At 34.9% G+C, this 26,146-nt stretch overlaps 1 protein-coding gene across 3 annotated transcripts in view; it reads left to right on the top strand.

Annotated features, from left to right (window-relative positions):
* The window catches only part of KHDRBS2 (KH RNA binding domain containing, signal transduction associated 2), a 633,038-nt gene that overhangs the window by 554,490 nt on the left and 52,402 nt on the right, over positions 1-26,146 (top strand). For all 3 annotated transcript variants that reach the window (XM_032299838.1, XM_032299837.1, XM_032299836.1), the window contains exon 7: positions 24,185-24,267. In XM_032299838.1, coding sequence (XP_032155729.1) covers positions 24,185-24,267 — 83 coding nt within the window. The remainder of the gene's footprint in view (positions 1-24,184; positions 24,268-26,146) is intronic.

The following is a 26,146-nucleotide window of genomic DNA, read 5'->3' as shown; positions in this document are numbered from 1 at the left end:
ATGTTTGAGCTTAGAGAAAAGCAGATTTAGCAGCACGATTTAATGATTTAATGGAACGAGACTAAGATTTAGAATCAGATAAAGCTAGATCAAATTCTGTGTCTGCTATTTATGAATCTGTGAGATTTCGAACAAGTTACTAAACTCTGTGAGCCTTATTCTTCTCACCTTTGAAATAGAAAAAGTGATCCTTATCTTGCAGACAAGTCCAGATGTCATCTAACTGTTGCATAGGACTGACTCATGACAATCTGATGAGACTTGGCCCAAACCCGATCTCCGGGCCCATGATATCTCAGTGCCTTTCCACCACTTCCTGTGATTTACGGTGACTTACTTCCTTATGGGCTGAATTGTGTCTTCCTCCCACAAATTCATATGTTGAGGCTGTAATACTTGGTTCCTCAGAATGTGACTGTTTTTAGGATAGGACTTTTAAAGAGGTAATTAATTTAAAAAAAAATGGGGACATTAGGGCGGACTGTAATTGAATATGATTTTGTGCTTGCAAGAAGAGGAGATTAGAACACCCCCCCCACACACACACACACAGACACAAAGAGAGAGAGAGAGAGAGACAAGTGTGCACACAGAAGAAAGACCAAGTGAAGACACAATGATAAGGCAGGCATTTGCAAGCTGAGGAGAGAGGTCTCCGAAGAAATCAAACAAATTGACACGTTTGACACCTTGATCTTGGACTTGTAACCTCTAGAACTATGAGAAAATGAATGTCTGTTGTTTAAAACACCTGGTCTGTGGTATTTTCTGATGGCAGCTTTAGGGAATTAATACACTGTCTCAAGCTTTTTCTGTTAACAGGCCATTCATCAGTCAGACTGTGCCAATTTGGGTAATCCCTAAAATTAAAATAGCAGCTCCTTCCTACTTTTCCAGACAAAATGCAGCACTTTTAGGTGCAATGTTTATTCTGTGGAAATGTGAAGGCCTCTAAAGATGAATTGCAGCATGGACAGTTCAGCCTTGTGTCAGGTAGCCGATGGCCTTGTCCCCTTTTCTCTGCACAACCTTCTTGTGTTTTACATTATGAAATCTGCGCTGCTGCAGTAGGGCACCTTGTTCTGTGTGTGACTCCTGAGGAAGTTTATCTCATACCCAATTCTTGCTGTTTCTGCCATGGACAGACCTCTTTGGCAGATGAGCAGATTATCATCAGAAGCCCCTGGAATTCAGATGATTACAAATGTGAAGATATTACCCCTTATGTAGGAATCAACATTGAGAAGCAATTAGTAGTTGTAGCAGTTAGAAAACTGAGTATAAATTTTGAAAAAGAACAATGGAAAATGTAGGGTACAGTCAGAAACATCAGAAATTAAGCGACTGTTCCTTTAGACAGTTACAGTTTTACTTTACAAATCATACAGGGTTATCCTCAGTTCTACAATGGGTATGATAGAAGTAGTAGCTTCTTAACAATAAATGGAAGAATTTATGCAAGTATTTGTGCCAGTCTTAGAACATGTCAATCAAGTTCTTTTACGATTATGACAATGTAATATAAGATTATATATCTGTATTTTTAGTGGTATATGATAATAATAGCAATCATGATCATTATTGTCATCGTTTGCCTTGCACTGCTCTCAATATGGATATATTAACACTTTCTATGCAGGCTACTCAAGATAAAATTAGAAACATAGAAATTCCACCTTGGAAGGAACTGAAACATTTGTCAAATTCGACTATTCCCGTGATGATTTGTTGCCTCCTAGATATTTTTTGCTTTTTACTCTGGTCATAAATGAGAAGAAGAAAGTTACTCCCTGGTAAATAAGCAAAATGTGAAAGGGGGAAATGAAGCAAATTGAAAAGGAGATAGAGAGGCATAGAATTAGGAGATGGATTTGTCTGAAAACACTTGGTTACTTCCCCAAAATGTGTGGTAGAAGTAGTGAGCCAGGCACCACTGGTGGGTTAGCAGATTGAATGGGTGTAACTGATGGTGCTGGTACATAGGAAACCAGACATAATGCGGTACATATAAGAACAGCAGAATTTCAGAAAGACATAGCCTCTATGAGCTGCATAGCTAGAAGTCTTAAGATCGAACAGAAATCTAGTTAGAAGGAGCCTGAATGCTGTAGACTGGCCTGGCTTATTCCCCTTGTTTCCTACTTTATCAGCCTTTGTACAAGCACCATCACAATTACTCTGCCCATTTTATTTCAATTTCCATTTGTCACTGGAATTAAAGGAAGCCTGTATTCATGAGCCTCCCTCGGATTTAAGTATGTCAGAGACTTTTAAAAGAATGACCTTTTGTCTCTTTTGATGCTTTTGTCAATCCCTGTTTTCTCCTTTCTATATTTCAGATATTCCTCATGGTAAGAAATGTTATCTTGTTGGTGCTGTGGCCTTTTAAAAATAGATATCACATATAAGGTATTTCTGATGTCCTCCCTTTTTCACACACTGATCCTTTGTATTCTTCAAAGTAACTCCTCATTATTATTTTTATGAGTGCTGAAAGCCTCCTTAATCATAAAATTCAGACGCCATTCTAATAGTTTATAATAAAACAATAACAAAGATAGACTGACAACCTAAGAGTCTTCTTTTAAAATAACAGTCTTTTAATCATCAAAGACTTGGACATATGGGTCTAATTTTTTCCCTGTTGTTAATTCTTCCAAATATTTATAAAAAGATACGTGCAGAGTCAAGAAGTGTTTTTCATGATCCCCATGCTCATTGCTTTGATATTGTTCAGTGTTTGTATACTGAAACGTTCCCTAGAACTCTTAGAGATTATGCTGTCATTAATATGTTCTTCATTTTATTGTTGAGTGTTACCAAAGAAATAGATCATATAGAAAGTACTATCTAATCTACTAGTTCATCTCATCTGTTGAAAAGCTGAATCACGTAAAATCACAAAAGAGAAAATCAAAGGTAATTTAAACAGTGAGATAGGAAAAAATGAATGAGAAATGAAGAGTAGATTCAAAAAGTATAGTTTTGCTATCACACTAACATTTATCATTCTAAGTTCTTTGGCTTTTTATGCTTCTACAGCTAAGTTTGAACTGAAGAAGCAAACAGATATTTAAAAAATTTCTGGTCAGCTATTTTCATAGCCATCTATTTACTAATTATTCTCTGTCCAACAAGGATGCCAGTAGCCACATGTGGCTACTTAAATTGAAAATTAAACAAAATTTAAAATTCAGTTCCTTGGTCACACTAGCTACATTTGAGTGCCCATTAGCCACACTGACTGGTGAATATCATATTGGATAGCACAGGGCATAGAAACTTTGCATTAGCACAGAAAGAGCTATCGGACAGCACTGTACTCACATATAAAGTCGCCAAGTGTGATACATAACAGGAGTTTTAACATTATAAACCAACGCGATGCTAAATTTGAAAAGAAATGAACCACTACCCAGACAATAAATAGTTAATAGAATAATATAGCAGTTTGAATTGTCCTTTCATGGAAATTTTGGTTTCTATAAGGCAAACTGATATTTTTAGCTCATATAGCTTACATTTGGTAATTACAATAGAATATAGAAAAATGCTTAATACAGCAGAATGTTGTACACCAACATATTTGAAACCTTTTCCGATAGCATTATTCAAAGACACCTCATGTGGAACTTAATATAGAGCTGGTCAGTTTGCAGTATTGAGGGAGGGCCTCTTCCTGCTCGCATGGTAGGCCTCCAGGACTTCTGGTTTCCACGGTAACCCTAAGTCACTGCCCTAAGCAAAACTTGAGGTATCAAAAATAAATGAACAAATAAATAAATACCCTTACCAGAGCAGGAGAGAGCAGTTTAAAAAATCAAATATTGAAGATCAGAACTAAACCTAAGATAGCCGTGAGGCCCCACCCTATTCAAATAGTATCCGAATACTTTATTATTAATAACTTAGTTAACCTGAACATTTACATTTTATCTGTTAATCAGCACTGCTAGAATAGAAAACAACATTCTGGGAAAATAAAATTGGTAATTCTGTCATGACTAAGAACAGGATTAAATTTTAGAAGGTAATTCATGCTTTTCACTCTTATGTACTACAGGTTAAAGATGACTACTAGGGCATTGTTAATATACTTTTAATCATAAGAATCTCAAAACAATTAGAAATGCCTTCCTCTCAGGATAACAAAGGCATTTTTGTTACGTTTGGTACCATATAATAGAAAAATAGCCACCATGAAAATGAAAATTACTTAACTGGCTTAAACAACATTAATTACTTCATTGTGATATGTATTTGTCATGCATAATTTATTAGAAAGTGATGGTTGTGTGAAATAATGTGTAAAAATTGCTTTATATTTATCAATGTAAGTGATAGGTTCTTAAATTCCTTCTAATTGACAAAAATATTACTAAAGATCAGAACTGAAGTATTTCGGGGCAAAAATTTGAAAATATTAAATAGGTACATCATATAATCATGCTGTTATTTAAAGCCATAAAATTCTTTTTCAGCAACCACATTTCACCAAGAAGTGTGGCAGGAATCATTATGGGATGTTGATTTCTTATGTTGTTTTTGTTTTTGTTTTTCTAATTCATTCTCTGCCTAACACAGGTTGAATTAGATAAATCGAATGACGTCAGCCATGATGATGCCAACATTTTAAGCTTTGGTTTCTTATGTCCTAAAATAGCAACATAAAACACATAGAAATGATGAGCTTTTCTTCGTATGTTTGTTGATCACATAAATTCTTCTGAGAGATGTCTGTTCATATCATTTGCCCACTTTTTGATGGGGTTGTTTTTTCTTGTACATTTGTTTAAGTTTCTTGTAGATTCTGGATATTAAACCTTTGTCAGATGGGTAGATTGCAAAAATTTTCTCCTATTCTGTAGGTTGCCAGTTCACTCAGAAGCTAGTTTCTTTTGTTATGCAGAAGCTCTTTAGTTTAATTAGATCCCATTGGTCTATTTTGGCTTTCATGCTATTGCTTTTGGTGTTTCAGTTATGAAGTCTTTGCCCATGCCTATGTCCTGAATGGTATTGCCTAGGTTTTTGTCTAGGGTTTTTATGGTTTGGGGTTTTAGATTTAAGTCTTGAATCCCTTTTGAGTATTATCATTTGAGAAATATCATTCGGAAATACTATTTGACCCAGCAATCCTGTTACTGGGTATATACCCAAAGGAATATGAATTCTACTCTAAAGACACATGCACATGTATGTTTATCACAGTACTATTACAACAGCAAAAACATGGAACCAACCCAAATACCCATCAATGATAGATTGGATAAAGAAAATGTGGCAGCTGGGCCCAATGGCTCATTCCTGTAATCCCAGCACTTTAGGAAGCTGAGGGTGGATAACCTGAGGTTAGGAGTTCGAGACCAGCCTGGCCAACATAGTGAAACCCTGTCTCTACTAAAAATACAAAAATTAGCTGGTGTGATGACATGTTCCTATAATCCCAGCTACTCGGGAAGCTGAGACAGGAACCTGGGAGACAGAGGTTGCAGTGAGGTGAGACTCTGCATTGCACTCTGGCCCGACTACAAAAGGGAAACTCTGTTTCAAAAAAAATGTGGCACAGATACACCAGGGAATACTATGTACCCATAAAAAAGAATGAGTTTATGTCCTTTGCAGGGACATAGATAAAGCTGAAAGCCATCATCCTCAGCAAACTAACATAGGAACAGAAAAGCAAATGCCTCGAGTTCTCACTCATAAGTGAGAGTTGAGCAATGAGAACACATGGACACGGGGAGAAGAGCATCATATACTGGGACCTGTCAGGGGTGGAAGCAAGGGGAGAGACAGCATTAGGACAAATACTTAATGCATGTGGGGCTTAAAACCTAAACATGTTTATAAAACTTGATCCTGCTCTTAGTCTTAACAGCATTAACAATTTTATCTGTCTCCTTCTGGTTGATTGGAACAGAAAACCACCATAGCACATGTATACCTATGTAGCAAACCTTCACATTCTGCACATGTATCCCGGAACTTAAAGTAAAATAAAAATTATTTTTAAAATTATTTTAAAGATTTAAAAAATCTCTTTGAAAAAAAAGCAAAACATTTAGTCTAAGTCTAAGGGACTGGTGGGACAATGGAAATGGGGCAATTTCTAAAGGAATAAAAGACATGCACTCTTTGCCCTTAAGGACAATCTAGTTAAGCAGAAAACAATTATCAAGTATTTTTAACCCCACTTAAATGTGTGAACAAGTAAAATAAAATAAATAAAATAAAAATCACACAGCAGCCACCTCAAGTCACTATATAGATAAATGGCAATAAAAACCCTTTTAGAAACAACAATCACAACTCTCTTGTATGGCCCGTCTATTAGATTTCTTTGATTAGAAATATGGTGAGATATGCCTCTGCCCTTGTATTCCTCTTTAACCTTTTGGTACTTAGAAGGGAAAAACATGAGTTGTCTTCTAAAACTTAATCCTGTTCTTAGTCATGACAGTATTAACAATTTTATCTGTCTCTTTCTGGTGAGAGCATTAGAAGGCGTTAGAGACTTATGCCACTGACTTTAAAGCATTTGCTTTGGGCTCTCTTCTGAAGCAGTAAGGATGCCTTCATATGAAGTACATAAAGTATTAACACATTTCAAATAGATCCATTAGGAAACTAGCACTTCATTACTCTAAAGTCGAGTTTCATTAGTCATAGTTCTATTCATTAACTGGGTTGAACAACTTGCTTTCTAATTTCTAAGGTGTTAAAAGGAATTTATAAAGACGGGAGTAGAGGGAAACCTACTGACAACTGAATATTTTCAAAAATTACAAAGTCAACATCCTTTCATGTCATACTGGAGAAAAAAAAACTAAAATGTTTCAGGATATCTCATTTTAAGCATAGCCTAGAAGCAATCCCTAATAGCCAAATTTTAGTTTGTCCGCACCAGGCACCAAGTTTTATTATTTTTTAATCTAGAGTTTACAGTGTACTTTTTGTTTATTATATCGCTTCCTTTTTTAACAGGAAATTAGTGCAGCTGTTTATGATTACGAGTCACCTGCTTGGAAACCTAAAACACATTAAATAGTGTTCATCACTAAACATGGTTAGATGAGCTTTGAAACTTGTGAAACTATGGAAATCAATTTTTAGTAATTCTTTCCAAAAAAAAGGGAAACAGGTTTGAAACTTATGGTAGAAAATGTTAACATTCTGTAGGAACTGGGTAATCTTACTAAAGTAGCTATGTTTTTTAGGAGATAGTATCTCACAACTGACCATGTTTGTTTCTCCTAGTAAGAAAGGATTACTGTCTGGTACTCCCCTTGAGTAAAGCATGATATAGAACTCTAGAAGAAAAAGGAATACAGAATAAAAAGGATAAAACAGTAAATTCTGCTGAAGAGATAAAAGTAAAGGACATATTGTCATCTGCTTACCTAGCCTTCAAATATCAAATAAATAAGGATACGGTACACCCATCTGTCCTTCAAATCACTTTTGAAGGACTCCCAGATTTCATATGTTTTGCTCATCTCTTGGTAGGAAACACAATTTGCTATTGACTCTGAGCATCCTTGCACTTTCTGGCTGGTTATGCCAGGCATACAAGTTCCTAATTGCTCTTTACCTGGGTGATTTATGAAGACTGTTCTTGTAGCTAGCAATGTAAGGAACAGATTAGCATCCATCCTCAAAGTAAGAGCAGGTTTGCTTCCACTTACTTTAAATATTCCATGAGCTCGCTGTTCCTACCTTGCAATACAACCCACTGAGTGTACAGGCATCTAACCTGGACCCACTTGCATTGCTCCGTGGGATGTAGGGTAAGCCAATATGAAGCTCTGACTTTTACGTTATTGGAAGTAATAAAGTCCCTTGTTTCTGACCCAAGAGTTATGTTTTCTGTCAGCATCCATGACAAATAACAAACTAGCTTGTTAACTTAAAGTACACTAAAATCCCAGATATGCATAGTTCTTCACTTTTTATATTCTCATAAAATTGCATATCAATTTAAAGATAAAACACTGATTTTTATGAATATAATACAAAATTACTAACCCCAAATGTTTTTTTCATTTTTCTTCAGTACATGTTTCAACAAGTAAAATCTCAAATTGAATTTGTGCTACCACTGTAAACTTACTGAAATGATTTAAAATGAGAATTATATTTTGCCATTAACGATATTGGGCCTTTAGTAAGGCAACTAGAGATTCAATACTAGACAGTGCCAGAGAACTGAGTTTACATTGTAGCCAAGACACTTCCTAGTGGGCTCTGGTCTCATGAAATATTTCTCATTTTCCTAATCTGTTAAGTAGGTGTAAAGATACAGAACATGTCATATAGGCTTGATTTTGGTTTTTAACAAAATAGCCGTGTATATAAGTGCTTTGCCTACTGGCACTTACGCGTCTCCCAATGTATGCTTGTTATATATGATTATGAATGGTGTTCCCTTGAATGGGATACTATTTATTTTATTTTTAAAAATATACAACTTCCACATGTGTCTCTTGAGGTTTCTTATTTGATTTTGTGGGGCTGATTGAAAAGTTAGCATTAGCCTCCCCAGAGATTAATTTGTTAATGTAGAATACTGGGTTATATATGCATGGCTGTCAGAGGATATCTTGTAGTTTCTTGAGAGCCTTAAATTTCCAAAGAATCTAGATTTCAGAAATACGCAATTTCCAGCCTTCATATTGAGTGTACATATATATGGGAAAATTGTTTAGCAGCTGCGATCTACATAGGAAAGGGAGTTGCAGAGTAACTTCCTTTTATTAAAGACTGATTTACTGATTTCTATAGAAAACTTCAAAGGTTTAAGTATATTGCCTAATTGTAGCGCTAAACCGTTAGGTGTAATGACCTCATTGATGATATGGACCTTTATGCTTTTGTAGGATTTTTTTTGAACACGTAATGACTTCCCATGTTGAGTCAGAAACAAAAGCTACATACGGGGAAGGAACCATTGCCATATTCTCCCAAGCCAGCAACCGAGTCATTCTTTCAGTGGTAAAAAAGAGATGAAAGATACCATTAAAATATTTCCTATTTTATACAAAACTCATCTATATAATATCAGAGATAGAATGTAACAATATCAGAGATAGAATGTAAACACTTTTAAGAAAAAAAGACACGGAAAAGTATAAGTAACCTATGGTCAAGAGGATATATAAGAATGAATAATTTCCATCCTATAGAAATATTAACTATCAAAACATTGGCATTGTACATTTAGTTTGTGTTTTAGTAATATTTTATGTTTTAAATTTTTATTCATTACCATATGTTTTTGTAGTAACAAGAAATCATATATGAAGTAGACATGCTACACATTTTATGGTTTAAATAAGCTAAGACTGGGGCGTGTTTTTAAGAATTAGCCACACTTCATAAACAAAGTTAAATGTTAAGTTCCTATCTGACCTGTTAATTACATTCAATAATATTAAAGGGCAGCATTTGCAAATTGCTTTTGTGCCTAGCATTTTAGTTTTCGGTGACAATTTATGATCTTGACCCTCTATAATTAAATTACTTAATTATAGAATCTTTTATGGTTCTTGATTATTATTGCTTACTTCACTTTATTTTTCTCTCAATTGTATAAGAATATTCCACATTATTTCCCTTTATATATTTTATTTTACTACCTCTGACCTTTTATAGAAAATAAAATCCAAAGTGAAAATAATGAACAGATCCTAAATCTGTCACAAAGACCTGTTAATTTTTCAGAGTCTTCACAGAAAATATGAGTATATAACATAGTCAGGATGACATTTCATATCATTAAATTTCTAAATGATTTTCTTCTAGAAGCCATAATAACTTACTGGTATCACAAGACACTTTTGTTCTCTTTAGTTGACAAAAACGTGTCAATTTCACAGTTTCTAATATGAGCATTAGGTTGAACCTTAAGAAATTGCCAACATTTGACAATTTTTGACTTACAAAAATGGCGATTTCCTGCGGTCCTACTTGACTTTTTAAATAGGTAAAGAAAAACTACCTACTGAGTCCTATACTCACTACCTGGGTGATAGGACTATGAATACCTCAAACCTCAGCATGATGCAGTATATTCATGTAACAAACCTGCATATGTACCCCCGAATCTAAAATCAAAGTTGAAATTATTTTTTTAAATTAGGTGAACTGTCAGTGATATAATATTTTCAAAACATTTTTATTTTCTAAAATATGCGGTGAGATGTTTCTAAACTATTTTTGTGTGATGATTCCCTTTTCTGAATTACTAGCAATCTTCAAAAACCTTAGCCTCCATAAACTAATGCTGACTAGAAAAGCTCTATCTAGAGGTAATTTAACATACATTCTGTTTACATTTCCTTTTTTTTTTTTTTTTTTGGAACTTTTTGATTCTGTATCTATGGGGCAGTAATGCACATAAGAGTAGAGCCAGAAATTTTCACAGGTCTCTGTTAAAACAAAAAACATTGGCATGGAGATTTAATAAGGCCTTTCAATAAATGGTGTCTTTTGGGTAAATTCAAGACTGACTTTTTTTTTTTTTATATATAAAGTGGGGTCTTTCTGTATAAGATATATTTACTACAGGTGACCTTGTGCCCTTATCTCCTAGAGGGGATATAGTGCTTGGAACATTGTGTTCACATAGAGCTTTGAGTAGATTAAGTTTCTCCTCTCAGAGGACACTGTGCACAATGGTGGCAACTATGGTTACCATGTATATGTTGATGGCTACCAGAGCCATATATCTAGCTCAAACTGTCTAAGCTTCAAACCTATATATCCAGGTGTCTGAAACCACCTCTAAATGACATCAAGGTTACCTGTTGCTATCCTAATGACCTGCCAAGTAAACACTTAATGCTTTTTGAAAGAAAATACCATCTGCCAAACCTTTCAGAAATTACCTTACACAATATCAAGAGTCAGTGAAAAACCCTAAGACATGTTAAAAACAATAACAAATCAATAAAAATTAAGAGAAAAAATACTCATGGGTATTTCGGATGTTAGAGTTATTCAGGGACTTTACAGTAACTATGATAACATGTTCAAGAAAAAAGTAGGAAAATGTTGCCTACTCTAAAAAGCCCTGGTAATTTTTATTTTTGAGTCAACTAAAATAGACGTTTATTTAAATTTTGTCATTCTACCACCTGGAACTCTTCAATGGCTTCGTGGCTTACTGGACATAGATAAATCCTTTACCATGTTATAGGAAAGACTTCAGACCCGACTCCTTCTGCTCTTTAGCCCAACTCCCTACTGTTTCTTGGACATTTTGTGCTTTAGTTAGATCCAGCTCACAAAACACAATTTATTTTCATCATGCCATGCATTCACACTAGGTGCACCTGGAAATGGAATGCTCTCAATTTACCTGCTTGTCCACCTGAAAAACACTTACTTATCATGAAATACCAATCTCAAATAACAAATTTTCTGAGAAATTCCTCTTGAAATCCTCAGACCTCTTTAGGCATTCCTCCAGTGTGCTTCCATAGTACCTGTTACATACTCCTCGAGGGCTTTCTTTGACATTTCAATTGCATATACATTTGTTGATATTCTTTAGTAACCAAGAGCAGTGATGTACTAGAGGTTATTCATACTGTCTCACAAGATTTCTTGTAAAACTTTGGGGAATTTGTAAATTGATTGTTAAGCACAGCCATTATTAAAAAATTGAATTACATAAATTTAAAATTTAATAGATTGTATTGAAAATAAACATTTATAGACTCATCAGTATCTATTGTATTAGAATCTGTGCCCTTTCAGTTAGTTATGTCTGGAGTATCTGTTTGGTGGAAATAACATATAGCGGTGTGTTAAGGTTCACCTCTTCCCAAATCTGTTTTCAATGGTAGCATGGTGATAGTTTAAAATCACCTGTGGTAAGAGTGTTTTTGTTTTTGTTTTTAATACAGAACATTTCGTGAATAGCTTTTGGCAAATGCTAAAAGCCAGTACTTTACTTTTTGTTTTATTCATTATCTAGACATTAAAAAGCTATAGAGAAAATGTTAATAATGCAGATTTTATTTAAAAGTTTGTTATGCTGATAGCTTTTACATTGTAAATGGAACACAAAATCGAGTAAATAATCTTCTAGTATGTCAAAACCACTATCTAATTCCAAACATTTTATTTATTTAAAAGTGTGTTATGCGTATAACCTTTATATTATAAATGGAACCTGAAATGGAGGAAATATTCTTCCAGTATGTCAAAACTGTTGTCTAATTCAGAAGTTGCTCCTATCACTAAGAAACAAGTAAAATTCTGACATACATATCTGAGATTTCACTTTCGTTTTACTGGTCAACATAAATAAAAATGTCAACTAACAGTCATGTCAGAACCATGCACATTTATCAATAACATTGACATCATTGCTGAATAACATAATAAGCATTTATCTGTGCTGTGATATATTGGAATTCTATTGTGGCAATACAAGCATAAAAACTTACAGTGGATTTTGCAAAAAATTTTGCAAGTCACACTGAAGTTGTGTGTTTATAGAATTTATAACAAATTCTATATTTTATTTGTAAATCATGTGCTTTATATCAGTAAAAGATTTAATGATTTGTATGTATATGTGTATACACACGTACATGCAATTTTTTTAGAGAGGCAATTATTAAACATTTACCAGAATCCCACTGGATAAGAACTTCTCAAAGATAGGATGTATGTCTTAGTATTCCCTTATGTTTAACACCTGGATAATATGTAATTCAGCGATTAATATAACATCTGGTGAATTACTATTATTTTAATCCCATGTGCAGAGCCAGTATTAGATTTGACAACCCAAAACTGGTATAGAAATCATAGTTCAACAATAAGTGTTTAAGTCGATGACCTCATTAATTTGAGAAATTTGTAGACAAAGACAAAAAAAAATGCATTTTCCAGAGTTGATTTGAAAAGGGCTAGTTTCGTAAAGCTATGTGTTTATAGTAATATGTATTTGTCCTGTAGGCTGCTTTGCCCAATACTCTAATGCATAAAGTGATCTATAATTCATAGCAAGCTACAAAGAAATTGCCTTCTTTCATTATAGCTCAGGCTTTCGTTTTAGACCCATACTGCACACTGTACCTTAAGTATATTGTAGAGAACTTAGCAAAGACTCAGAAAGTATCCAAGATTGTGTTTTGTAAGGATCCTATAAGGACTTGTTTTGTTTGACTCAAAGAATAGAAAACTAAAAAATTTATAACTTCACAGATGGAAAGAAATCTTAGAAGAGATACTTTTTATGACCATGTTCCAGAGAGGAATGAATCATAACTCCTTGAGTATTTTCTTTTTTGTGGGAGATACCAAATCATCTGTCCATTGCTAGAAGAAAGTGAAAGTAAAATTGTTAGTATATTTAGAAGGTTTTCTTTTACTGAAGACATCAAGTGTGCTCTTTGCACTTGAGCAAATTCTACTTTGAGACTCGGATAAGTACTATAAAGTTGCATTTTTCTAGTTAGAAATATACTAATAAGCCAGGACTTAATTATATGGTAATTTATTCAAACAGTAAAAACAATAAAGCAAACATGGAAAAAGTATCATTTTCAGAATTTTTGATCTTTTATGTTTTGATTTCTTAGTTAAGTATTCATATTCAACTTTAATCTCATGCAGATGCTGAATGGCTTTTTAGGGAGCATGTCTATTTTAGTGATTTATCTTAGGCCATCATCAATACAATGCATATTTTTACTTGTCTTAAGAAAACCACATAAATATGGTTTCCTAGAACTGTGTTTCTCTTTTTTTCTAGAACTTTCTTGGTCTTAATAAAAACTGTATTATGCAAAACATTTCATGTTCTACCTTTACTCTTCCCTAAGCCTTATGAGTTTCCACATCTGTGAATCTTACTAGGATTCAGGATTTGAATACATACAGAATAAAGTGGAACTCCATGCCTTTTATGGCTCTGCTGTTGTCTCTCCCTGCCCTGGATGTTAGAACACTCTTGCTTTCTTCCTGCTTGTTGAGGAATCCACCTGCTACTTCCTTAGTGCTAGCATTAGGAAAACGATCTGATTTATGCAAAAGGATATACCAATGAATAACTTAAGGTTTGTTTTTAACATTTAGAATGCAAATGTTGGAATCTTAAACATTGTGATGTTTTTCATTTTGTGACTGTGGTCTAATGATAGTTTACTGTTTTTTAGTAATATTCATTTACAAACATTTACATATATACATATATTTACAAATATTTATGAGTATACATATTTCTTAATCAAAAGATGGTTTTAAAGATACATCAAGGATTAGAAAAATATCCTCATTTACTGTCTCTTTTACAGAAAGTACAGCTATGTGAGGATCATTGCACTATATGCTTTATGAAATTTTAGGTTAACAGGAAAGATTTCCATCTACTCTGTGGATTTTCTGTATGACACTTAAAGAAGTAAAAGAATAAGTGAGGGAGTAAAATGAAATAATCTTCCTAGACCAAATTGTAAAGATATTCTTCATAAGTAGAGACAATAGCTCTATATATTTATCATTTGAAACATTTATCTTTTAGTGTTGATTAATTTGTGTTAATCCATTTCTACAGTAGGTAAGAATGGTCTTCTTTGGCTAATTTAACAATTCAATATTATTTATCAAATGACTACTCTATGGGATACACTATGCTAAGTGTTACAATACATCAAAAAAGTTATATACTATAATATAATCCTTGCTTTTCAGAAGCTTAAATTCTAAATAGAGAGAAAAAATTGCAGAAAAAACAGTATATGTTTAGGTATTTTAAGAACAATGAGAGAAAACAACAGGCTTTTGGAATTCAGAGGACTAAGGGTTGATATATGGTTGGTAGAAAGAGGTTAAGATTTCTAAAGATGATAGCATGTAAAATGGCCTTAAGGAAATGGGGGAAACAGGGATTTCAGGAGTCCGGGAACCCTGAAGACAAGTACCTACTTATATTCCTGGGTCTTGTACCTCCCTGCTCAGAAACAGAAACACAAAAATAAAGTGTAGCAAAACAAACAAATTAAAACTTCCTTGCCTCCTGTTGGAAGCTAGAGATCTTGAGTCCTGAAAAAGAAATGAAGGTGAGTGAAGCCATATTTATATAATCTTGGTGAAGGGTCAAAAGTCCAGTTCCTAAAAAGAAGTTTGCATCACTTGGAGCACCTGTGGATGTCCTCATTACTGACCAGGTGGATTCTCAAGACAGAGTGCTGGACTGTCCTGACTCTAGCAGCTCAAGGAAGTTCCAATTATTATATTAACAATTCTCCCATGACAAAGGAGATGAGAACTTGGGCTAAGAATAGGATGCTTAAACTATACCCGAGAACACAAAACATCCACTCCACATCCTAACAGCTGTTAGTGTGTGTGTGTCTGTAACTGAAATTAAATATTTCATAGAAGAGTTAGAAGATAAACCTACAGAATTCTCCCATTAAATAAAGTGAAAAGAATAAGTGATATCATATAGCACAAAAAAGTAAATTTACTGTGTCAACCCAGAAGACTCAAACTCACTAGTAAGGGTTCTTAAAGAAAGAAATGGAGAAACAACATTTTCTACATCTGAAGAATATGAGCCTCTAGATTGAAAGAGCTCATTGAGTACCCAACACAATGAATGAAAAGAAACACACACACACAAAGGGATTGCATTCTGAAATTTCAGAACACCAGAGATAAAAATTGTAAAAGCATCCAGAAGAAATAAAAAAGAGACAAAACAGATCTAGGTCACATGTAAGTAACAGGAATTCTCAACTTTAACATGGAATGGTAAACATTAGACCAAAGCTCTCAAAATTCTGATTGAAAGTCATTTTTTCAGTCTTGAATTCTCTACCCAACCAATTAAGTAAGAGACAACAACTTAAAATTTCCCAGTCACATAAATGTCCAATACAATATCACATGTTATATTCTTTCAAAAGCATTAAGTCTGAATATAATTATGAGAATAATCAGAAAAATTCAGAATGTGGCATGGTAAACAAAACAGTTGGTTTGAACTACTTGAAAAAGTTAAGGGAAGCAATAAAAGATTGGAGAACTATACTAGCTCTAAAAACACTAAACAGATATAATCATTGAATGCAATTCAAAATTCTTTATTGAATTATGATTTTTAAAAAGCTATGCAAGATTAAAATAGCTGCAACATTCATAAGTGCTTGGGACAATTGTAGAAATTTGACTAGGGACTTTATTGTGAAATTCTTGTGATTTTTAAGAAGTAATAATATATTTATGTAGAAGAATGTCCCTACACTCAAGAGATAGAAGCTGAAGTATGTAGGGATAAAATATCATGTTTCTGGTACTAATTTGCAAATGGTTTCTTAAAAGATGTATGTATAACACAAATCAGACAACATGTCAGTAATTGTTGAATCTAGGTGAAGGGTAGTTGAGTTTCCATTGACCTCTTATTCCAACTTTTGTATAATTAAAATTTATCACCCAAAAAATAGAAAAGCTGCAGTGAGTAGTGGGCAGTATAAAGGTAAGCAAGAGAGAATCAAAATTTTTTTTGTATCTCTTAATAGAGGTTATTGAAAGAGATGTTTCAGCAAAAAATTACAGCAAGGAAAAGATGGAATCTGGCCAAAGGGAATTCACTACCAATAATGGTGAAAGAGGCCTTAGGAAATCACCTTGGTCTTCAGGCCTAGAAATTCATCAATGTGAACCAAAGCACAATGACACAGTTCTTCAAGAGATAGTCTCCATGTTACACACAAAAACATTATGGATGAGCTGATGTCTCTGAATCTTAGAAATATTACTGCTAGTTTAATATGACCATTGGGACAAAATGATAAAGACATTTCTAAATATTTGGAAAACCAAGAAAATAAGATGAATGAATGATTATTAACTTTGGGAGAAAGGAAAAGGTGTATGAGAATAAAAACAGAATTATATTAATTTATGTCTTAAGAGAATACTAATTGTATATTAATAATATATTTACTAATAAAAATTATGATGAAGCTGTGTTGGAAAGATAAATATAAAGGGAAATAATAGAAGTAAATGTAACAACCTGAATGGCCAGCCAATAGAAAATGACAACATTTATAAATCAAACAACAATAACTTAGCTATATTACTTAATAACACAAAAATAAATTATAATAGATGAAAATACTGAAAGAGTGCTGAAGGTTAAAGGAGAACAAGACAAGGAACTACTGTTTTGGGGACATAAGCTTGTTTTTACTATTTGTAAATAATTTGCATGTAATTATTTTATAATAAAATTAGCTTTGGAATATTAAAATTAGCTTTAGAATCTATAGGAACTAATCAGAGTATCCAAGTATCAAACGGAGAAACTATTTCACACTGCAGAACAAAAATATAATTAAATACAAGAAATGGAAGTTAAATTTAGAAAGCTTCATATGTAAATAATAGCATGACATAAAGGTTAAACCACATGAAAATAAATAAATACTTTTTTTAAAGTTCCTTAAGAATAATTATGTTAGTCTTTAAATTAAATGGGCTTAAATGTGTTAGTCAAGATTAATGTCAAAGATTGCACACGTAGGTATTTTCTATTCGAACTTTTGAACAAAATAAAGAGAGATTTGTAAGCCTCTAGACTGAAAAGAAGTTATGAATTGGTAGAGTGGGGTGGAAGTTTATTCCAGGGAAAGAGATCCGCCAGCACCAGGCACAAAAACCTGAAGATTTTTCCAGAAGTAGGGAATAATGGAGATGGATGACTTCTGTTTAAAATTAATGACCACAAAGAGAAACAAAATTAAATCATTCAAGGTGATTGATAACTAGAGTGTATAATTACTAGCTTATTTGCACATGCTGCTGTGACAAATCTGTGTTAGTTTTGTTAGTGTAATTTACTTGAGTAATAAATCTCATCACATTATTTTACTTATGAGATTTAAAAATTATATAAAGTACACAAAGTCTTTTTGTTTTTTTTTTTTTTTGGTAAGACAGAGTTTTGCTCTAGTCATCAGGCTGGAGTGCAATGGTGTGATTTCGGCTCACTGCAACATCCGCCTCTCGTTCAAGTGATTCTCCTGCCTCAGCCTCCTGAGTAGCTAGGATTTCAGGCACACACCAATACAACAAGCTAATTTTTTTTTTCTTCGTAGAGATGGGGTTTCTTTATGTTGGCCAGGCAGGATTCAAACTCCCAACCTCAGGTGGTCTGCCTACCTTGGCCTCCCAAAGTGCTGGGATTACAGGTGTGAGCCACCAAGCCTGGTCACAAAGTCTTTATTTTACTCATTCTTTTCATTTTGCTTTTATTTATTTGATCAGTAATGATTCCGTAATTTTTACCGAGAGTTAACCACAATTTAAGCGTCATGTACCTTATAATTTCTATCTTAATTGTGATTATTAAAAGGAGAAGAAAAAAACTCTCAGTGGAGTAGTAACAAACACATTCGCACCCCATTAGGTAATCACAGTTGTTATTATCTACCCAAATAGAAAAACTTATTGTGAATTTCTATATCTTTTATTGTACTTTAAGTTTGGGGGTACATGTGCAGAACATGCACTTTTGTCATATAGGTATACGTGTGCTATGGTGGTTGACTGCATCTATCACCCCATCATCTATATTAGGTATTCCTCCTAATGTTATCCTTCCCCTAGCTCCCCACCCCCAACAGGCCCTGGTGTGTGATGTTCCCCTCCCTGTGTCCAAGTATCCTCATTGTTCAACTCCAACTTATGAGTGAGAACGTGCATGTTTGGTTTTCTGTTCTTGTGCTAGTTTGCTGAGAATGATGGTTTCCAACTTCATCCATGTCGCTGCAAAGGACATTAAATAATCCTTTTTTAAGCTGCATTGTAGTCCACAGTGTATATGTGCTACATTTTCTTTATCTAGTCTATCATTGATGGGCATTTGTGTTGATTCCAAGTCTTTGCTATTGTGAACAGTGCTGCAATACACATACATGTATATGTATCTTTATAAGAGAATGATTTATATTTCTTTGGGTATATACCCAGTTAACGGGATTGCTGGGTCAAATGGTATTTCTAGTTCTAGATCCTTGAGGAATCCCCACACTGTCTTCCACAATGACTGAATCAATTTACACTCCCACCAATGGTGTAAAGTGTTCCTATTTCTCCACATCCTCTCCAGCATCTGTTGTCTCCAGATTTTTAAATGATAGCCATTCTAACTGGCGTGAGATGGTATCTCAATGTGATTTTGATTTGCAATTCTATAATGACTATTGATGATGAGGTTTTTTTTTTTCATATATTTGCTAGCTGCATAAATGTCTTCTTTTGAGAAGTGTCTGTTTATATCCTTCCCCCACTTTTTGATGGGTTTTTGTTGGTTTGTTTTTTGTAAATTTACTTAAGTTCTTTGTAGATTCTGAATATAAGCCCTTTGACAGATTGGTAGATTGCAAAAATTCTCTCCCATTCCGTAGGTTGCCTTTCACTCTGATGATCGTATCTTTTGCTTTGCAGAAGCTCTTTAGTTTATTTAGATCCCATTTGCCTATTTTGGCTTTTGTTGTCATTGCTTTTGGTGTTTGAGGCATGAAATCTTTGCTCATGCCTATGTCCTGAATGGTATTGCCTAGGTTTTCTTCTAGAGTTTGCATGGTTTTAGGTCTTACATTTAAATCTTTAATCCATCTTGAGTTAATTTTTGTATAAGGTGTAAGAAAGGAATCCAGTTCCAGCTTTCTGCATATGGCTAACCAGTTTTCTCAATACCTTTTATTAAATAGGGAATCATTTTCCCATTGCTTGTTTTTGTCAAATTTGTTGAAGATCAGATGGTTGAAGATCAACAGCCTTGCATCCCAGGAATGAAGTTGACTTGATCATAATGGATAAGCTCTGGATGTGCTGTTGGATTCGGTTTGCCACTGTTTTATTCAGGATTTTCACATTGATGTTCATCAGGGATATTGGCCTGAAATGTTCATTTTTAGTTATGTCTCTGTCAGGTTTTAGTATCAGAATGACGTTGGCCTCATAAAATGAGTTAGGGAGGGTCCCCTCTTTTTCTATTGTTTGGCATAGTTTCAGAAGGAATGGTACCAGTTCCTCTTTGTACCTTTGGTAGAATTCAGCTGTGAAACCATCTGGTCCTGGACATTTTTGGTTCGTAGGCTATTAATTGCTGCTTCATTTTCAGACCTTGTTATTGGTCTGTGCAGGGATTCAACTTCTTCCTTGTTTAGTCTTAGAAGGGTTTAAATGTCCAGGAATTTATCCATTTCTTCTAGATTTTCTGTTTTATTTGCATAAAGATCTTTATGGTATTCTCTGATGGTAGTTTGTATTTCTATGGGATTGGAGGTGATATTGCCTTTATCATTTTTTTATTGAATCTATTTGATTCTTCTCTCTTTTCTTCTTTATTAGTCTGGCTAGTGTTCTATCTATTTTGGCGATCTTTTCAAAAAACCAGCTTTTGGATTCACTGATTTTTTTTGTGTCTCTATCTCCTTTAGTCCTGTTCCAAAGTTAGTTATTTCTCATCTTCTGCTGGTTTTAGAATTTGTTTGTTCTTCTTCTCTAGTACTTTTAATTGTGACATTAGGGTGTCAATTTTCGATCTCTCCTGCTTTCTCCTTTGGGCATTTAGTGTTATAAATTTCCCTCCATACACTGCTTTAAATATGTCCCAGACATTCTGGTACATTGTGTCTTCGTTGTCATTGATTTCAAAGAACATCTTTATTTCTGCCTTCATTTCGTTGTTTATTCAGTTGTCATTCAGGAGCAGGCTGTTCAGTGTCCATGTAGTTGTGCAGCTTTGAGTGTGTCTCTTAACAGTGTGTTCTAATTTGATTACACTGTGGTCTGAGAGACGGCTTGGTATGATTTCCATCCTTTGCATTTGCTGAGGAGTGTTTTACTTCCCATTATGTGGTCAGTTTTAGAATAAGTGCAGTGTGGTGCTGAGAGGAATGTATATTCTGTGGATTTGGGGTGGAGGGTTCTGTAGATGTCTATTAGGTCTGCTTGGTCTAGACATGAATTTAAGTCCTGTTTATCCTTGTTAGTTTTCTGTTTTGTTGATCTAATATTGACAGTAGGGTTAAAGTCTCCCACTATTATTGTGTGGAAGTATAAGTCTTTTTGTAATTCTCCAAGAACTTGCTCTACGAATCTGCATGCTCTTGCATTGGGTGCATATATATTTAGGAAAGTTAGCCCTTCTTGTTGCATTGATCCCTTTATCATTATGTAATGCCTTTTCTTGTCTCTTTTGATCTTTTATTGCTTAAAGTCTGTTTTATCAGAGACTAGGATTGCAACCCCTGCTTTTTTTTGCTTTCCATTTGCTTGGTAAATCTTCCTCCATCCCTTTACTTTGAGACTATATGTGTCTTTGCATGTGAGATGGGTCTCTTAAATACAGCATGCGGATGGGTCTTGACTCTTTATCCATTTGCCAGTCTGTGTCTTTTAATTGGGGCATTTAGCCCATTTACATTTAAGGTTAATATTGTTATGTGTGAATTTGATCCTGCCATTATCATGCTAGCTGGCATTATTTTGCCCATTAGTTCATGCAGTTTCTTCCTAGCATTGATGGTATTTACAGTTTGGTATGTTTTTGTAGTAGCTGAACCAGTTTTTCCTTTCCATGTTTGGTGCTTCTTTCAGGAGCTCTTGTAAGACAGGCCTATGGTGACAAAATCTCTCAACACTTGCTTGTCTGTAAAGAATTCTATTTCTCCTTTGCTTATGAAGCTTAGTTTGGCTGCATATGAATTTCTGGGTTGAAAATTCTTTTCTTTAAGCGTGTTGAATATTGGCTCCCACTCTCTCTTGGCTTATAGGGTTTCTGCAGAGAGATCCGCTGTGAGTCTGATGGCCTTCCCTTTGCGGGTATCCTGACCTTTCTCTCTGGCTGCCCTTTAGCATTTTTTCCTTCATCTCAACCTTGGTGAATCTGACGATTATGTATCTTGGGGTTGCTCAAGTCGTGTCTTTGTGGTGTTCTTTGTACTTCCTTAATTTGAATGTTGCCCTGCCTTGCTAGGTGGTGGAAGTTCTCCTGGATAAAATCCTGAAGAGTGTTTCTAACTTGGTTTCATTCTCCCCTTCACTTTCAAGTATACCAATCAAACACAGATTTGGTCTTTTAACATAATCCCATATTTCTTGGAGTCTGTTTCATTTCTTTTCACTTTTTTGTCTCTAATCTTGTCTTCTTTATTTCATTGAGTTGATCTTCAATTTCTGATATCCTTTCTTCCTCTTGATTGATTCAGGTATTAAAACTTGTATATACTTCACAAAGTTCTCTCGCTGTGTTTTTAAGCTCCATCAGGTCATTTATGTTCTTCTCTAAACTGGTTATTCTAGTTAACAATTCATCTAACTTTTTTTCAAGGTTCTTAGCTTCCTTGCATTGGGTTAGAACATGCTCCTTTAGCTTGGAGGAGTTTGTTTTATCCACCTGCTGAAGCCTGCTTCTGTTAGTTCATCAAACTCATTCTCCACCCAGTTTTGTTCTCTTGCTGGTGAGGAGCTGTGATCGCTTAAAGAAGAAGAGGTGTTCTGATTTTTGGAGTTTCCGGCCTTTTTGTGCTGGTTTCTTACCATCTTCGTGGATTTATCTCCCTTGGTCTTTGAGGTCAGTGACCTTTGGATTAGGTCTCTGAGTGTTCATCCTTTTTGTTTATGTTGAAACTATTTCTTTCTGTTAGTTTTCCTTCTAATAGGCTGCTCTGCTTCGGGTCTACTGGAGTTTGATGGAGGTCTGCTACAGACCCTGCTTGCCTGGTTATCACTGGTGGAGTCTGCAAAACAACAAATATTGCTGCCTGTTCCTTCCTCTGCTGGCTTCATCCCACAGGACTATCTTCCAGATGCCAGTCAGAGCTCTCCTTGCGGTGTCTGTCAGCCCCTACTGGAAGCTGTCTTCCAGTCAGGATACACAGGGGTCAGGGAGTGACTTGAGGCAGTCTGTCCGTTATCAGCACTCAAACACTGTGTTGGAAAATCTTCTGCTCTCTTCAGAGCTGCCAGGCAGGGACGTTTAGGTCTGCTGAAGCTGTACCCACCACAGTCCCTTTTCCTAGGTGTTCTGTCCTAGGAAGGTGGGGGCTTTGTTTATAAATCCCTGATAGGCTGCTGCCTTTTTTCAGAAATGCCCTGCCCAGCAAGGACATCTAATGAGACAGTGCCTGCAGCTTCCGGGCTGTGTTGGGCTCTGCCCAGTCAGTTTTCCCAGCAGCTTTGCTTATACTGTGGGGTTGAAACCACCTGCTCCTGCCTCAGATATGGCAGACACTCCCCCCACAACCAAGCGCAAAGATCCCAGGTTGAGCTCAGACTGCTGCACTGGCTGCAAGAATTTCAAGCCAGTGGAGCTTAACTTGCTGGTCTCAGTGGAGGTGGGGCCTGTCAAGCCAGATCACTTGGCTCCCTGGCTTCAGCCTCCTCTCCAGGGGAGTGAAGAGTTCTATCTTGTTGGCGTTCCATTTGCCATGGGGGTATTAAAAAAACCTGCAGCTAGCTTGGTTTGCTCATACCTCCGCCCAGTTTTTTGCTAGAAACCCAGGGCCCTGGTGTTTGTGTATGTACTAGAGGGAATCTCCTGGTCCGTGGGTTGTGAAGACAATGTGAAAAATGCAGTATCTAGGCTGGAGTGCAGGAAGCTGCCTCTAATGAGTTTCCTTGGCTAGGAGAGGGAGTTCCCTGGCCCCTTGCACTTCTCAGGTGAGGCAACAGCCCACCCTGCTTTGGCCCACCCTCCTGAGGCTGCACTCACTGTTCAACCAGTCCCAGTGAGATGAACCAGGTAACTCAGTTGTAAATGTGGAAATCACCCACCTTCTGCATCAGTCTTGCTGGGAGCTGCACACCAGAGCTGTTCGTATTTGACCAACTTGCCCAGGGACTCCAAGTTTGAATTTCTTAAATAGTCATTATTATTGATGAAAATGCTAAATAAGCCTTAGAGTAGGTATTGCTGCTTTAATGATATGCTGAGTTTAATTAATAAACATTAATACCTGATCAATGAAGTATTATTTAAGGTTATGTGAGAATTGTTAATCTAGTAAAATTTGATATATGGTTACTTACCAAACATAAAAATTAAACCAAGATCACATTGTATAAAATTGTGCTAACCGAAAACAGAACAAAGTTAATGAAATTAATTTCTAAAAGGTGTTTCAACCATTTTGTGTCTCAGGGTTATGATGATGGCTACGGGGGTGAATATGATGACCAAACCTATGAGGCTTATGATAACAGCTATGCGACCCAAACACAAAGGTAAGGCATTTGCTGTCTAAAGCATCCTTCTCAGGATTATCTCTAATCAATTTTGTTTCTTGAATATGAATGTCAAAGTCAGTTATATCATGTGAGAATTTCTAGTAGTGTTTTTTCTCCATTATCACGCTAAATTATTAAGTTGCTTACCAGACTGCGAGAGGTAAAATATAATGATCTTGCAACTACAAACAATGAAATAGTGTGTTACTCTGAGACTGGATGATTATGGTAACCAATCAACTCATTAAATAACCTCGTATTTAACTAAATAATGTTATTTTTAGATTTTTTTTAAAAAAGACAATAAGAGTAAGGCACTTGTTCAATTTGGCTTTTTTTTTCCTAAAATGTCATATTTATCTGTAAAAGGTAATAAAATGTCCTTGCTACTCTGGAAAGAGGGAAATTCTTGAAATATCTTAGGGAATCAAGAAATCCTATGCTTCTTTGATAGATCTTTTATTGATTGTTGAATATATCTCTATAGATTGACCCAAAATTTGTGATATGATTTTTTACTTCTTTAAAATCAGACTTATTGAAATGTTATTTATATGTAATAAGATTTACCCATTTAGAATACAGCTGTATACATTTGGCAGATGCAAACTACTGTGTAATGACCACCAAAATTAAGACATAGAGCATTTTCACCATCCAAAAATACTTCTTCATGGCCCTTTGTAGTCAACTTCTCCCTCGTCCTCAGGCCCTGGAAAGCAACTATCTGTTTTTCACTAACATAGTTTTACCTTCTTTAGAATAGTTTGTAAGTAGAAGCAAAACAGTAAGGTAACCTTTTAAGTCTGGCTTTTATTTTTTGTTAATATGAATAAAATTGGTGTAAAACAAATGCATTTTTAGAAAACTCAATCACTCAAGTTTATTTTTTTTCTATAAAAAGTTATACATTTCATAGGAAAATACAGGAGGTCTATGAGATAGTTAAGTGAGTCTCCCATTTATGTGACTGACAGAAGCCAATTGACTTTATTGTTATAAAATCATTATAGCATTGATCATTTATTGACCAACGTTATTGGCACCCAAGGAGACTTAATAAGCCTCCTTTAGGACTTAAGTAATATTTGAGTGAGGAGAAGTGGCAAAGATGAAAACAGCTTTAAAGTCATTATAGATTAGAGGAAATCTACATGTATTGCAGAAATTTGGATTTTCCATGGCCTGAGTGACAGCACAGTAAAAGAATTGAAGGGAAATTTTATTTAAAGAGACTACTGTGGGCTATTAGAAAAAAGGTGAGTGTGAATTGATACCCTTAAAGCTAAGCATGACTGAAGTTATCACTATGGAAATGGCCATCGTTGACACTGAGTAATTGATTAATTTGTAATACGTTAAATAGAGAAGCCATCATGAGCCAAGAGTTTCTGGGGCAATATCTTAATTGTCCCAATTACATATTGGAAAACAGCACAGTTATTTAGCCTTTGGGTAAGTTTTGCATCACATTACAGACACTGAACAGAGTATTGTTTGCAAATTGGCTGCATATTTAGACCATCTGCTAATATTTTCAGTCAAATTGTTAGTTTATCATTATACATTAGCACATGAAATTGTGATAACAAAGTTCCATAACTAGTTTCAGAAACCCTTGATAGAAAGTGTAGTTACCACACACTACAAACACAATTAGAAGAGACTAAAATAATTCCTTGATGCAGCTCTGTAGAGCTACATTTAAATAGGAGAAATTTGGGAATAATTTTGTGAAAATGAGGGACGTTCTCTTCTGATCAGATTCAAATGGGCTTAAGTGACCCTAAGAAAAGAAAAAAAAAAAAGAAAAATATAGGATTAAGATAATTTAGCTTTTAATATTTAAAAAGGGAATATTAGAATTATTGAACAC

The sequence above is a fragment of the Sapajus apella genome, unplaced genomic scaffold (genome assembly GCF_009761245.1).
Source record: "Sapajus apella isolate SASKATOON/1434 unplaced genomic scaffold, GSC_monkey_1.0 scaffold41, whole genome shotgun sequence".
In the NCBI taxonomy this organism is placed as follows: Eukaryota; Metazoa; Chordata; class Mammalia; order Primates; family Cebidae; genus Sapajus; species Sapajus apella.
This window is presented reverse-complemented; position numbering and strand designations above follow the sequence as displayed.